The 13,287-nt window shown below is 40.0% G+C and overlaps 2 protein-coding genes across 2 annotated transcripts in view; one reads left to right on the forward strand and one right to left on the reverse strand.

Moving 5' to 3' along the window:
• LOC115058941 (zeta-sarcoglycan-like) overlaps window positions 1-1,468 on the reverse strand; it is a 32,997-nt gene extending 31,529 nt beyond the window's left edge. Inside the window, exon 1 of the mRNA XM_029526507.1 lies at window positions 1,171-1,468. Within this exon, the coding sequence (XP_029382367.1) occupies window positions 1,171-1,209 (39 nt within the window). The 5' untranslated portion in view covers window positions 1,210-1,468. The remainder of the gene's footprint in view (window positions 1-1,170) is intronic.
• A 1,057-nt stretch (window positions 1,469-2,525) lies between these two features.
• Window positions 2,526-4,453, forward strand: dctn6 (dynactin subunit 6). The gene is made up of 7 exons (XM_029526669.1): window positions 2,526-2,566; window positions 2,820-2,884; window positions 2,987-3,092; window positions 3,195-3,283; window positions 3,610-3,657; window positions 4,113-4,255; window positions 4,355-4,453. The coding sequence occupies exons 1-7, from the start codon at window positions 2,529-2,531 to the stop codon at window positions 4,451-4,453; spliced, it is 588 nt and encodes a 195-aa protein (XP_029382529.1). The 5' UTR covers window positions 2,526-2,528.
• Window positions 4,454-13,287: the final 8,834 nt, after the last annotated feature.

Genomic DNA, 13,287 nt, shown 5'->3' on the forward strand with positions numbered 1-13,287 from the left:
TGTTGATAATGGTTCTGGAAAGAGGGGAGGGGGGTGACAAACTGCTGATGTAAACAGACAGACACTTCTCCACAGTGCACTAGCTTTCCTTGCTAATCCCTAACAAATCCTTAGAGAGCCAACAGGGCCATTTTGGACAGCACCCCATAGGCGTCATTTGCATTCATCAGTCGAACGCACAGGGGAAGTGCCAGTCTGAGCACAGCATCATCAGGAAAAACACTGTCACAAGCATCCTAAACAAAGCTGCAGGCTTAAATAGGGGAAACAGCTGATTCTAACACTTCTACGGCACCTTCCCACCATTACAACAAAAGCAAATAAGTCACATTAAATAGGAAATTAGCCGAAAGTGATAGGTCTGCAAGTTTGTCAGAGCAGAATATGCTGGATCAGCTCAGAGCCAGTTTGAGCAGTGAGTGATTTTTTTGACTGATGCTGCTTGACCCAACCACTAAGCCCAGAGCTGCGTGTGTGTGTGTGTGTGTGTAGCCGACCCATGCATGGACTTGAGCGCCCTGCCAAACAGAAGCTCTGCTGTATGAGTTTCTGACACCGAGCTGTGTATTTTTTTTTTTTTTTCCTTTTTTGCACTGCAGCACAGAGACAAGATGCACATACTGTACCCAGAGGTTACTGCCTCTCCTGCTAGACTGCAATGATAATGAGAAACCATGCAGGCAGAATATTCATAGCATGTCACATTATTGTTTTTCCTGGAGAGATAGATTGTATAGGAGATGAGTTATATAGAGCAGGAGGGAGATAGGGAACTCCAGAGAGGCCTCCTGAGGCGTTTGGGCTCCGGTCAGCGGCTATTAATCATCACATTCTTCAATCCTGCCTGAAAAGAACTGCAACCACTGCAAGACTGAGCGTCTGAGTGGACACTTTGCTCTTTATCTCTAATGAGGGGGGATTTTAAATGGAACAAATGAAGCACCTGTTGCAGAGAAACTTAATTTTCAGCCGCAATAAAATACAAAAAAAAAAAAAAAAGCAACAACAATTTAGCATCCAGACTGGATGAACGGCTGACTGCCGACGGAGATTAAAAACTCAACTTTCTGAAGCTGAACGTGTCAGAACTCTTTCTCACGAACACGACTGTTTCCATTTCAATATATTTTCTTTCTCTCTTCTTTTTTTAAAGACAGGTTATAAACTTACCTTCAGCGTCTCTATGTCCAGAGTAGCCGACGGCTCCATGTCGTCGTTACATATTCACACAAAGTTCAAAGGAGCTCAGACGCCGGAAGATTTTGCCGCCGTGTGAAGTCTCGGCTCTACTTCTTCACTCCCAGTCAGGAGCAAACATGCTTATATTACCTCAGTTTGAAGACATTGATGTCTTTTTGTTTGGTTTTTTTTTTTGTTTTTTTTTTTTTGGTTGTTTTATCTACAGTTTCAGGTCCTCCGGTGTTCACACAGTGTGATGAGGTGAGGCGGGCTCAGGTGCTCTCCTACACTCACTCCGCTCAGACGAGTCTCCTTCAAAACTCAGCGAGGTCAAGTCAGACACAATCACTGACTCCACTTCCGCTAGACCTTATAAAAATAAGAGTCCTTAAATAAAAGTTTCATTAATTCGTTCACTTATAGTCTATTATTATAAAATAATAATGTTTTATTTGTCATATGCAATCATCTTTTTTTTATTATTTGCATTTGTCGTCTTTATTGCGCTTTACCTGCATGAATGGTGCAATTCAAAGCTCAGTATAAAAAACAACAAATTTATTTCAACCTTTTACCCAGTTCCTTTTTTTAAATTATGTCAGCATTGAGATTGAGCTAATCATCGTGTTTCTCTGATTCGTAATTTGTATTTTTCACAGTTGTCAGCTTCATCGGGATAGATTTGTGTCCAGTGTGACTTTAGGACTTGGACTTTCCAACAAACGATTAAAGCCCCTCATTCCTACTTTTCTTTGTATTCTTTGTGAATGTTCAGTTTTAGGTTTCAGACCAGAATCATACAACCAGCTGTTTCAGTACAGCATCCAGAAAAAAATGTAAACAAATAAATAAATAAAAATACAGCAGCAACTCAGCTCTTCATCTTCTCTACGGGGGCACAACCAAATAAGTAGAAAAATCTATCTAAGAAAATCAGTTCTAATCTAACCCTAACCCAGCACAACATCAATGTACCATCATGTTTCTTGGTTTATTTACTGTTAATCTAGCTGGATTATTCTTGAACTGAATCTGCTCTCATTCATTGGTAGTTGTTGCACCCTGCAGGTCCTAATGTGATATTACAATCAGACATCTGTCTTAATATTATAATATCAGCTAAAACTACAAAAAACACTAAAAAGTATGAAGATTGTTTCAAATGTTTAATTTTGTATACATTAGAAAATATAACTAATATAACTTGTTTTTTTTTAAACAGCTGTTTACCAGAAGAGGGCAGTACAGGTTTAGGTTGACATTTTCAGGCAAATACAATCAAACCAGAGCTCCAATCCTGAACTAGGGTTAGCAATCCATCTTCGATAAATCAATTGCACATCACAAGGATGGCAGACGCCTCCAAGCAAATAATGGCACAGAAAAGGTACAAAATGGCACACACAATGGCATTTGATCTTTTTAAATGAACAGGGCGTTTTGAAACGACACTGAGGTGATAGTACTTGTAATGTCATCTTTTAACTATCCTGCAAAATCACAGTTGAGCCAAAGAGATAATGTATTTAGCCTCGTAACGACATCGTCAGTTGCTTGTCCTGCATCTCATATTTGCATTTTGTGTTTACATAACTGTAACGGGTTGACCATCTTATTACATTCACCATTTGCCCTTGCAGTGCTAAAATTGCAGCTGGGGCTGTTGTGTGTGTCGAGAGCGAAATCAGAGGGGATGTGACCATTGGTGAGAACTTTGATTTCATCTTTGAAAAGGATTTTCCTACATGTTAGATTTCAAGCTGCTGCGTGCCCTTCATCGCAAACCTTTATTTCTACATTTTTACAGGTGCTAGAACTGTTGTTCACCCCAAAGCCAGGATCATAGCAGAGGCAGGGCCGATTGTCATTGGAGAGGGCAATCTAATAGAAGAACAAGCTCTTATTATTAACAGGCAAGTAGTGTGTGTGTGTGTGTGTGTGTGTGTGTGTGTGTGTGTGTGTGTGTGTGTGTGTTATAGCTTCATTTTGTTTTATTTTATCTGTTTTGTTCACAGTTATCCTGAGAACATCCTGCCAGACGCAGAGGGAGTTGAACCAAAGACCATGATTATTGGGACAAATAATGTTTTTGAAGTTGGATGTGGTATCCTTTACATTTTAAAGAACAAAGCCTGCTTATAGCGCATCAGTTTTACATAAATAACACTATTTATTCTATCTATCTAGAAAATGTTGTCATGACATAGTTTATCCACCAGAGGTCACTGACAACTCTACAACGTTCCATCCATACACGATTTTTTGACACTGACAAACCATCAAATAGTACGTATAAAGGTCAGATTGTGGTAACCAACTCTAATATCTGTATAAGTATTTATCTGAAAAATCAGGTTATATTCTTCAGTGATGGCTAGTTATTTAGAATGGCCTATTTATATACTTTAATCCTTAATGATTCTGCCACAGTCTCTCAAGCTTTGAAAATTGGAGACAATAATGTGATTGAATCCAAGGGTAAGTACTGTACCACAGGATTCCTTTTTTTATATTCATCTATTCATACATGCTTTTTAACATGAGTGAAATCTATCATCTACTATCTACCATCATATTTTTGTATAAGTATAATTCAGGGAAATCATTTGAGTTTTTTCTTAAAATAATGGGGTGCTATTGTTTTTATTGGCAGTCGGAGCAAATATTGTTTCATTTAATCTGGCAATTGAAAATTTATATTCAGTTTATGCAAAGGTGATATTAAAAACAGTATATGCACTCCTCCTCATTTATTTGCAAATATTAAATGTCATAAACTAAATTGCCCAGAGAAATAAAAGGAATAGTCTGCGAACAAATCATCAGTTTTTGTTTTTTTTTTTTCATCTCGGTGTATGTCTTCAAATGCACCAAATCTTTTTCCATATTCGTGCACCGATTCTTTTTACACTTTTTTTAATATTACGACACAGCTGATCTTGGGAGAAATGTGATCCTGACCAGTGGCTGCATCGTCGGCGCATGCTGCCAGGTCAACACATGTGAGGTCGTGCCAGAAAACACAGTTGTTTACGGTTCAAACTGCATCAGGCGTGTGCAGAGTGAGAAGCCGCAGGTCAGTTCTCTACTCACGTTTGTTTTTGCCTGCATGTCAGATGGTTTTGCAGGTTTGTGTGCAAATTTTTGTAACCAAGGATGGATTTTTATGTTCCAGCCTCAGACTCTGCAGCTTGACTTCCTCATGAAGATTCTGCCCAACTACCACCACCTGAAGAAGACGACTAAGGCCAGCAGCACGCCTGTGAGAAACTGACGTGGTGGGATGAACCTCCACACACAGAAACACTTAATCTCCCCCCACTCTCACTTGTATCATATTGTAGTGTTGTTCTCTAGTGCCAGATACGTCTAGCTTTAAAAATATGACCACCTCACTCTTCATTTCTTTCTTCATGTGAGATGGTTCATCATATTTCAGTTTAACTGACTGGTTTTGCACTTTTGCTTTCAGATAAATTGAGAAATATGACTATTTATGATATATATTTGGTTCCTGAAATTATTCATTTCAAGTGCAATCAATCACTCAATTTCATCCATCTATATTTGTAGGCAGTCCAGTAAATATGGCAATAAAGATAAATAAAGACAATTTAAACTTGTACTCAGATATAAGTTTCTATATTTTTTGACCACAAGGAGGGCCTATTGAGCAACTGTACAGAGTGCTCTGAGGGCATTGTTTCACTAAGTGGTGTCAAATGACCAATTTGAATATTATTTATTAATAATATAACTAAAAATACCTTTATTGTCTAATGTTATGCTAAAAATAGTCATGAAATTGAGTTTCCTATTTAGAAATTGTTTCAGCTAACAAGAGATGCCTTGGTGATTTGCAATTTAAAAAGTGCAATTGCTGAGCAGCAGAGATAGCTATCTCTGGGTGTGGTAGTCCCCATCTTGGATTCAGTGAGTTGCCAGTTCTGTGCCTTCCCACCAGGGGTTGCCAAATTGGTGCCCGAGGTAAAATGGGAATTCCACAAAGGGCTTGGCTTAACTTAATTGACATGGGCGTGGTTGAAACAATTGTACTGCAGGATGGGTCTAAATAATGCCCCCCCCCTCATGTCTAAGCCCCTTGGGTTGTGTTCCCATCTGTGCCACTGACTCAGTGAGTTGGTTGTGTATGGATGTGTGGTTGGCAGAGAGTAAGAAGCACATAAACTCCCTGAAACACCTGACAAAAAAAAGTTCAGTTGTGACATTTTTCGATTGTTTCTGGTGAAGACTTCTGGCTGTAAAACACGCTCAAGGCCACTGCCGCTGCTCTTCAGACTTAAAAGTGTCATGCTGGATGGGAAGGGTGCTGCAGAGTACAGCAGCTCCCTGTAGGAGGCCCACAGCTGGTGTCGCACACTGCCAATACTCATTTGAACATATCATGGTGGAGTCCCACGAGAAGCTCGCATCAACCAGGGGCTAATTATTTCAGCAGTGGAGTGCAGCCGGGGCCACGTCTAGGCTCCTTTCTGTTCTCACGTCTCCTGTTTTTTTCCACTACCATCATTTTTATTTTGGGGTGTTGCCAAAGCGTCAGTTTACTTTAACATGACAAGGAAGACAGTTGCTGGGCACAGTTGCACGGATGTGCAGAGTGACAAGGACCTCATGGGGGGCAAGTGTGGCCTTTTAATCTGCAGAGGGTTTTTACAGAGGCAAAATGGCTATGATGATAGCAAATGATGGCAGGAATTTGAGAGGAAGTTCAAATGTTGATCTATATTTGGAAGCAGTTATTTATACCTCTCCCTTACTGTACTGTTGGGAAACTGAATTACCCAGCTTCCACTCATTTGTTAAAGCAGACTTTTGCACTCACCGTGGTATTTGCTTTTCTGTTCTTGGTATTATCTCTAGTCAATATTTGGCCTCCGCTACAATATGCAGTGTTCTGTGAAAAGTCAATAAAATCTTATTATGAAGAGAGAAAAAAAGCGTGAGATTTTAGTTCGAAGTGCACCTGGATACGGAGGAAGTTCCTGTGGAAATGATGGTAAAACTCACATTTGTGCTCAACCATGATACCATGACATTTTACCGCCATAAAATCAGAAATAACACCACTTCTTACTCATTGTTATGGTCTCTGCTCTTCATCAGCACACACAGTTCAGGTCTTGGTGTAGACCACTGCAGTCAGTCATGTTCAAACAGGCCACTGGTTGGTTTTGGAGGATAAAGGCTTTCTGACAGCTGACCTTTGCAGCCAGGTCCACTCCACCTTTGAAAAATCAAATGTGACCTATAGGCCACAGTGATTTCCACTGCAATCCCACAGAAATAATTAATTTCATCACAACAGGGACCTAGAACAACTGGACGTCAGGCTTTTTTAGCCAAGCCAGCAGCGCAGCTCTGTGGACAGACACATTGTATCGTCGGTTTGTTGAGTACTCTGTGCAAACTGAAATCTCTCTGTCAGATGAATTGCCATAACGATTGATACCGATTAGAAACTCACTTTACAATTTGTGCACTATCTTGTGACATGATTATTCAGAAGACTCTTATCTTCAGCTGCGCTTTATGCATTTAATTACAAACTTAGCCAGTTCATGTGCTAAACTAAAGGAGCCATATGAGCATGTACTCTGTCTAGTGACATTGTAACAGGAAGTTGAATAATTAAAGAACAACGCATGAACAGTGTGCACAGAGCTGTTTGCATGTGTATATTTACATAGATATAAATGCCATATTCCAACCATACTTGAGTTGTGTGGCTGCTTTCCTACCATGCGCAGGAAGTGTGTTTCGGAGTGTATAGGAGCTCATTCCCACTGATTGTCTCCTCCTTGGCACTCATTTGGTTTGTACTGCTGCATCATACAACATTGCCTCCTCACTCAGGCACACACTGCACTGCTGAATTTATTGATTACACATTCATTTGTTTGTTTATTTGCCAAGAATTGCGAATTGGCTTACTTGTGTATATGTCCTTGGAAGTCCATCCATGATGATAAACTTTACAAGAACAATTACAAGCAGTGGAAAAATGAGAAAAAGCAAATCAGTAAAACTAACAATAGAGGATCCAACTCCAAAGTATGTAAAGGTCAGAGTACAGAGTCCTACAGCTCAGTATAAACCACAGAAAGCAATTGAACAGGTTTTTTTCACATAAACATTGTTCAATAAAGATTAAAAGCAATGGGAAAGACAAAGAACTCAGGAAGTGGGTTTTAGTTTAACCTTTTATTGATCGAACTGAACAACAAAGGAAAAGCTATAACTTACCGTGCTTTGCTTTGACCTGCTCTAAGACATCTTAAACTAACTCAACAGCATTCAAAAGGAGCATAATGGTCCATTACATAGACTTGTGTCAACATTTGGGAATTCAAGCCTAGGAGACATACTTAGCATGGCTTCTGCTCTCTACTGAACCCTTTTTTCTGCCCACTGAATCATGAAAGCTTATAGTCTACTGGGAGATTGTGCCTATTTCTGTGTTTCTGTACCTCGACACAATTTCAATATATGAAGGCAAAGAAAGGTAGTTTGACAAGTAATGGTTTTGTTTTTGTTTAGAGCAGGCTTCTTTCTCATGGCTTGTCAGATTTAACACATGACGGCTCATGATAACCCCGACCATGCCCTTGGGGATAAATACACATTCTACCTCACTACTCAGTAATGTGGCCCACTTAATTATCAGAGCTGTTGCATTCTGTTGCTTTAAGATTGCCCAGCAAAAGAAATATAATGAAAAACAGGAAAAGTTTTCCAGACACCTGATTCAGTGATTGAATGGGCAGCACAGCAGCATAGTGGTTAGCGCTGTTTCCTCACAACAAGAAGGTTGTGTTCCCAACATTGGACTGGCGACCTGTCCAGGGTGTACTCTGATCTCGCCCAGTTTCAGCTGGGATTGCCTCGAGCACCCCCACGAGCTGGAAATGGATATGCCATTGGAAGATGAATGAATGAAAGACCAGTATTCATGTTAATGCCTTGTAGACAGTTGGATCTTGAACACAGCAGCTCAAGTTCAGGCCAACCACTCCTGAGGGTAGTTTAAAGGTTACTCCTTGCCTGGTCGAACGGGTGTTTGTTTCTGCTGCTGATGAATTAAAGTTTACCTCAGATGTTGTGGATGATGAAACTGTGGGGCTGGGTTAACCTGTGCAGTATGTATGTAGTATGCAGCTTTAACTGTAAGCAGGACTAACTGAAAAGACCATTACCCATGTTTGTATGACAAAATGTTAACTGTCAATCTTTCTTCAAGTTGGTGCAAGCTTCCTTTTTTTAATTATTTAATTTACAATCAGTAAATTGGCTGTCTTTTGGAACCACATCTGTCTTATTTCAGCTGTTGAATCTGCATAGCCTTTCAAGTCACCAATGTTTTGGCCCAGGTGCACACAAGATATTTCCTGGGGTGAAATTCCCCAGGTGGCATTGTCAGTTAGTCAGGTTCTGGTGACTTCTATTGACATAGGCCCTGCCACATTCACAATTTTCTGTTGTCCTTGTTTGAAATGTTACTCGGTCTAATGGGATCAACATACTTTTCATCGAGTGACATCTCCCTTTCAAATTGTTAATTTTATGTGTAAATACCAGAATAACTAAATGCATTTCGAGCTTGGAGATTTCAAGATTGTTGATCTATTTTATTAAGATAGCACATTAAAGTAAGAGGTTGAATATGGTGGACACTGTTCCTGCTGAAAATCAGCTCGTTAACACGACTGTTGCAAGCATGTTGCTTACTAATAGCACCCAAAGACAAAAATACTGTAGGTCAGGATTAAGAATTAAGTTGTCCCTGACTAATTTGAGTCCGGCCTACCTTCGGCCACATTGGCTTTAATTTAATTAAAGGGTTAAACATTTTAGTTGGCTGTCTTGCTGCTTAAGCACTGATCTGATTTCCCATGTGACTGCTCAAAGATGATCATTACTGAAGCAATCTTATTGAAGCAGTATTTTACTGAAGCTGTTGTGGTTAAACCTGCTGTCTGATGGAGACCACAATCTAACAATCTACCTTCCTCTACTTTTGTCAACCTTTCTAAAGAGGCTGTCCTCCTTTTTTGGTATAGACTTTATTGGAAATGTCAATGGACAAAACCAGTTGGGAGTTCCATGCAATTAAATCAGTGTTTTGGTCAACAGGCCCACCTGAAAAGATGGGAACTGTCGATTCTTATACTTTGCAAGATGTTGAAGAATTGATTTCAGAAAACGGCTGCGAACTCTGCAGGAAGGAAATAAAACAACTGAAATGATTAAAAACGTCGAGGAAGTAGCTTGTATTGTCGTGTAATGTGATTTGTTTCTTCCCATAGTCTGGGTGTTTTCCCTCCTGTCCTCTCTCTTCCTGTCCCCATCCTACAGGTGCTGAATCATCTCCTCTCCATGTCCCTGCTCAGTACCTGCTGCTGCACAAGCTAGTTAGTTATTACACACTATAACTCACTTCCCATTGTATCCTCTTCTTCTCCCCTACTGCTAATATTTACCAGAGCACATTTAGAACTGACAGGTTGCAATCACTGTAAATTTTCTGTATGTTTTGTTTGTATTTTCCATGGTATCTTCTCTTGCTCTTGTTCTTTCTCCATCCCACCCTCCTGTCCTTTTGTGTTTCTCTCACTGCCTCTGCTTCTCTTTCTGCTGTCCCCTATCTCTCCCTCTCTCAACCCAACCAGTCGAGGCAGATGGCTGCCCTCCCTGAGCCTGGTTCTACCTGAGGTTTCTGACTCTAAAAAGAAGGTTTTCCTTGCCACTGTTGCCATGTCCCTGCTCTTGGAGGGATGTGTTGGGTCTCTAACAACTCCATAAAGTGTTAGTTCTAGACCTGCTCTATATGTAAAGTGCCTTGATGTAACATTGTAAGGTTTTGGTGCTGTATAAATAAATTTAATTTAGATTTTCATATCACACTGATGTTAAGTAAACAGGGCTTAACTTGCAAAAACCTGCACTGTGAAGGACAGAGCAAAACTAAAACACAGTACTGAGCCTCCCATGGCCAATTAGTGTGGGTCAATCTCATCACAAATTGCTCATTAGTAATCTTAGAGGAAGATCAAAGGGCACTAAGCATAAGTAAGGAACGCTGCATATCAGTAAGTCAAAGGAATTGCATAGCCCGGTTCTGAACCAAATAACAGTCACTTACCCCTCATCAGTCAAAGGGAAGAAGTGTGTTGTTCTGCCTGCTTGTTTTCCCCTCTGTACAGATGACCTCTGAAGGGATTGCAACATTGATCTTCCTCTTCCGCCGCCCCTTTTTGGTTGTTTCAGAGAACGTTAATAACCTTGGAATGCAATGATAAGGAGCTTTATCTGCTACCGAGTTGCAGGAATGCAGAGAAAGTGTGTAGGCGAGGCAACACCTCGTAGTCATCTATCTGCCAACCAGGTGGATTTCAAGAATCACAGGGCTCCTCCCTCGGGGAGTCATCACTCGTCGATACATTGGCTTTATGTCATGATAGATTCTTGTTTTGGTGCTCATATCAAGCTGGCCTTTTAGCTATGAATCAGTGATCCAGAAGACCATATTGGATAAACTGATTTGTGTCTCAGTAATCCGTCATGCCTTTGTTTCAGCAGAGGTTCTTGTGAGATAGTTGTTTATCTGGGGGGAAAAACTGTTTGTGAAGCAATAGTTTGGCATTTTGAGGAAATATGCATGTTGCATTTTTGCCAAGAAATAGCTGACATGATACTACAGTAATACAAATCTCATATCTAAATATGAAACTGTCTATTTCCAAGTCACCTTATGCAGCATTTCATTTACTCTACTCAGGTATGGAATGACACACCCAAATACTTGTTATACTTCCAACAGTATTTCTTAATGGTTCCATGTCATCAGAAATAGTAATTAATACCAATGTGACAACAACACTGCATGCAAATACTATCCGCAGATCAATGTTGAAATTTAAGATACGAGCTGATGAGGTTTTCTGGACTGAAAATTTATAACCTCCTAGTTCAAAACAGCATTACATCATTAATGTTGTTGAACTACTGTGTTAGTCAGTCAATGTTTTAAATGTTAAGTTCACTAAATGTCACTTTTGGAGGAAATAAATTCCTGCTGAGTGAACACTAGTTGAAAGTGTCTTGACATCATCTGTTGCCAGTGTCACAGAGGATAATACCCTCAAAAAGACAACAAATGGTCAAAAAAAATGAAAACTTAAAAAAAAGAAAGAAAACTGTCCAGGCCATAAAATTCTTTGGTTGAAGCACTTTGCTTTTTAGTGATTACTAATGAGACTCCAAAAAAAAAAAAAAAAAAAAAGAAAGACATGCTGACCCTTATTTTCTTTTCTTTCCATCAACTAAAAATAAAATAACGAGACCTCTTTAACCAGTGTGGCTGACATTTGTGTATCTTCTTAAACTACCATTCCCCTAGATAACAAAGAGATATCTTGATGTGAGGCTGGACCACGTCAAAGCTTGTTGACATGTTACCCAGGACACCATGACCAGACTGTCTCCTAGCTGCTCTTCTGCCCTCCCCCCTGGTGTGTGTTTGTGTGTGTCTGTGTGTGTTTTTGTGGGGAGCCACCCTCCCTCTCCAAGCATCAGACCACACAGCTCAGCCCTGAGACCTGTCAAACACAGCTGGGACATCTCCCCCCGCCTCGCCCGACTCCTTTCCATTCCTCCTCCCCCTCCCTGCTCCCCAGACTCCAGCAGGAAGCTTTGATACAGGGGTGTTGAGCAGCAAAGGGAACATTTCCATTTTTATCTGCTTCGAAAACTCCAAGACCCTCCTCCCCCTCTCTTCATCCTGAACTGCTTCTTATCAGCATAAAAGAATCTGCCTTGCCCCTTCTTCATTGTGTATGCTTCAGATTCAGTGTAATTGATATAGACATGATTTCGGAGGAGAAAGCACACAAATGTCCAAGACCGATCCACGATGACTGTTTTTCCTTCTTTTGTTGCTTTTGAGGTGCAAGTTCAGCGAAAACGACTGACTCTGTTTTCTGCACTAGCTGTCACAGAATGGGAGTCTGTCCTCTGCAATAAATTTCATGCAACATATAGTCAAAGCCTCCTCTATCGAGCTACTGTCAGCTCTTGAACTTTTCATTGCAAAATACAAAGTGAAGCAGTTGCTCAAAATAAATATTTTGAAATGGGGGGAGCGTTCAAGGCTGCCTTGTCACCTGATTGCTGCTTTTAAGGCTGATTTGCATCCTGCACTGCAGACAATAATAGGTGTGCCAGTAAAGTTTTAAGTGTTTGCTCATCTCCACTGCAGTCGACACATCACATTCATGGCTCCAGGGTCTGACTATTTCCCAACTCAAGGGTCATAAATCTAATGGTCTTGGGTGAGCTCACCCTGGTTTAGTGCAACTTATTGTCATCTCACAATTTTGAACAATTTACATAGTACCTCTTTACATACACAACTGGTTCTGCTAATTGTAAAACAACAAAGAAATATTCACAATCAGTAATGCCCGAGAGGAACTTTTTTCCTTGAAAAATGTAACTAAGTGCCATGTTGATAGTCGCCTGTGTCTTCTGCTCTGCCTATCATTATAGGATGAGTTATGTTGAGTGAGCATGTTGAAGGCAACATCCTGCAATTTATAGATTTATGATGGAACCTCATGGTATGTCAAACTTGGTTGAAGGTTAAACAGACTGACATAATGTATATAGGAAAATGAATGACTCTTCAACTGTGTATATAGATGAGAAACTGTTGATAAGTAAAACAAAACAACATTCCCAAAGATCTTGTTTAGTTCCAAGAAATCAACTAGTCAAATACTAGCATCTTGAAATGTATTATAAATGACACACTGTTCAACACACTGCAAAAAAACAAAACAAAAATAAAACACTTAATTTGACACATCATACCATAGATCGTTGATCATAAAAGGCTAAATAATTTGTACTTGTTTGGAACCAAAAATGGCACACATATAGGCTAAGTAAAACTGTGCATTCAAGATGTTACAACCTGTATCAGGGCAATCACAGTAAAGCAAAACAAAAATTGCTGTGCATGGGAGCTTATATAGCAGAGCAAATACCATTTAGACTTAGTCCTAACCGTTGTGATGTGGGTTTGAATCC

This window comes from Echeneis naucrates, chromosome 18 (genome assembly GCF_900963305.1).
Source record: "Echeneis naucrates chromosome 18, fEcheNa1.1, whole genome shotgun sequence".
Taxonomy (NCBI): Eukaryota; Metazoa; Chordata; class Actinopteri; order Carangiformes; family Echeneidae; genus Echeneis; species Echeneis naucrates.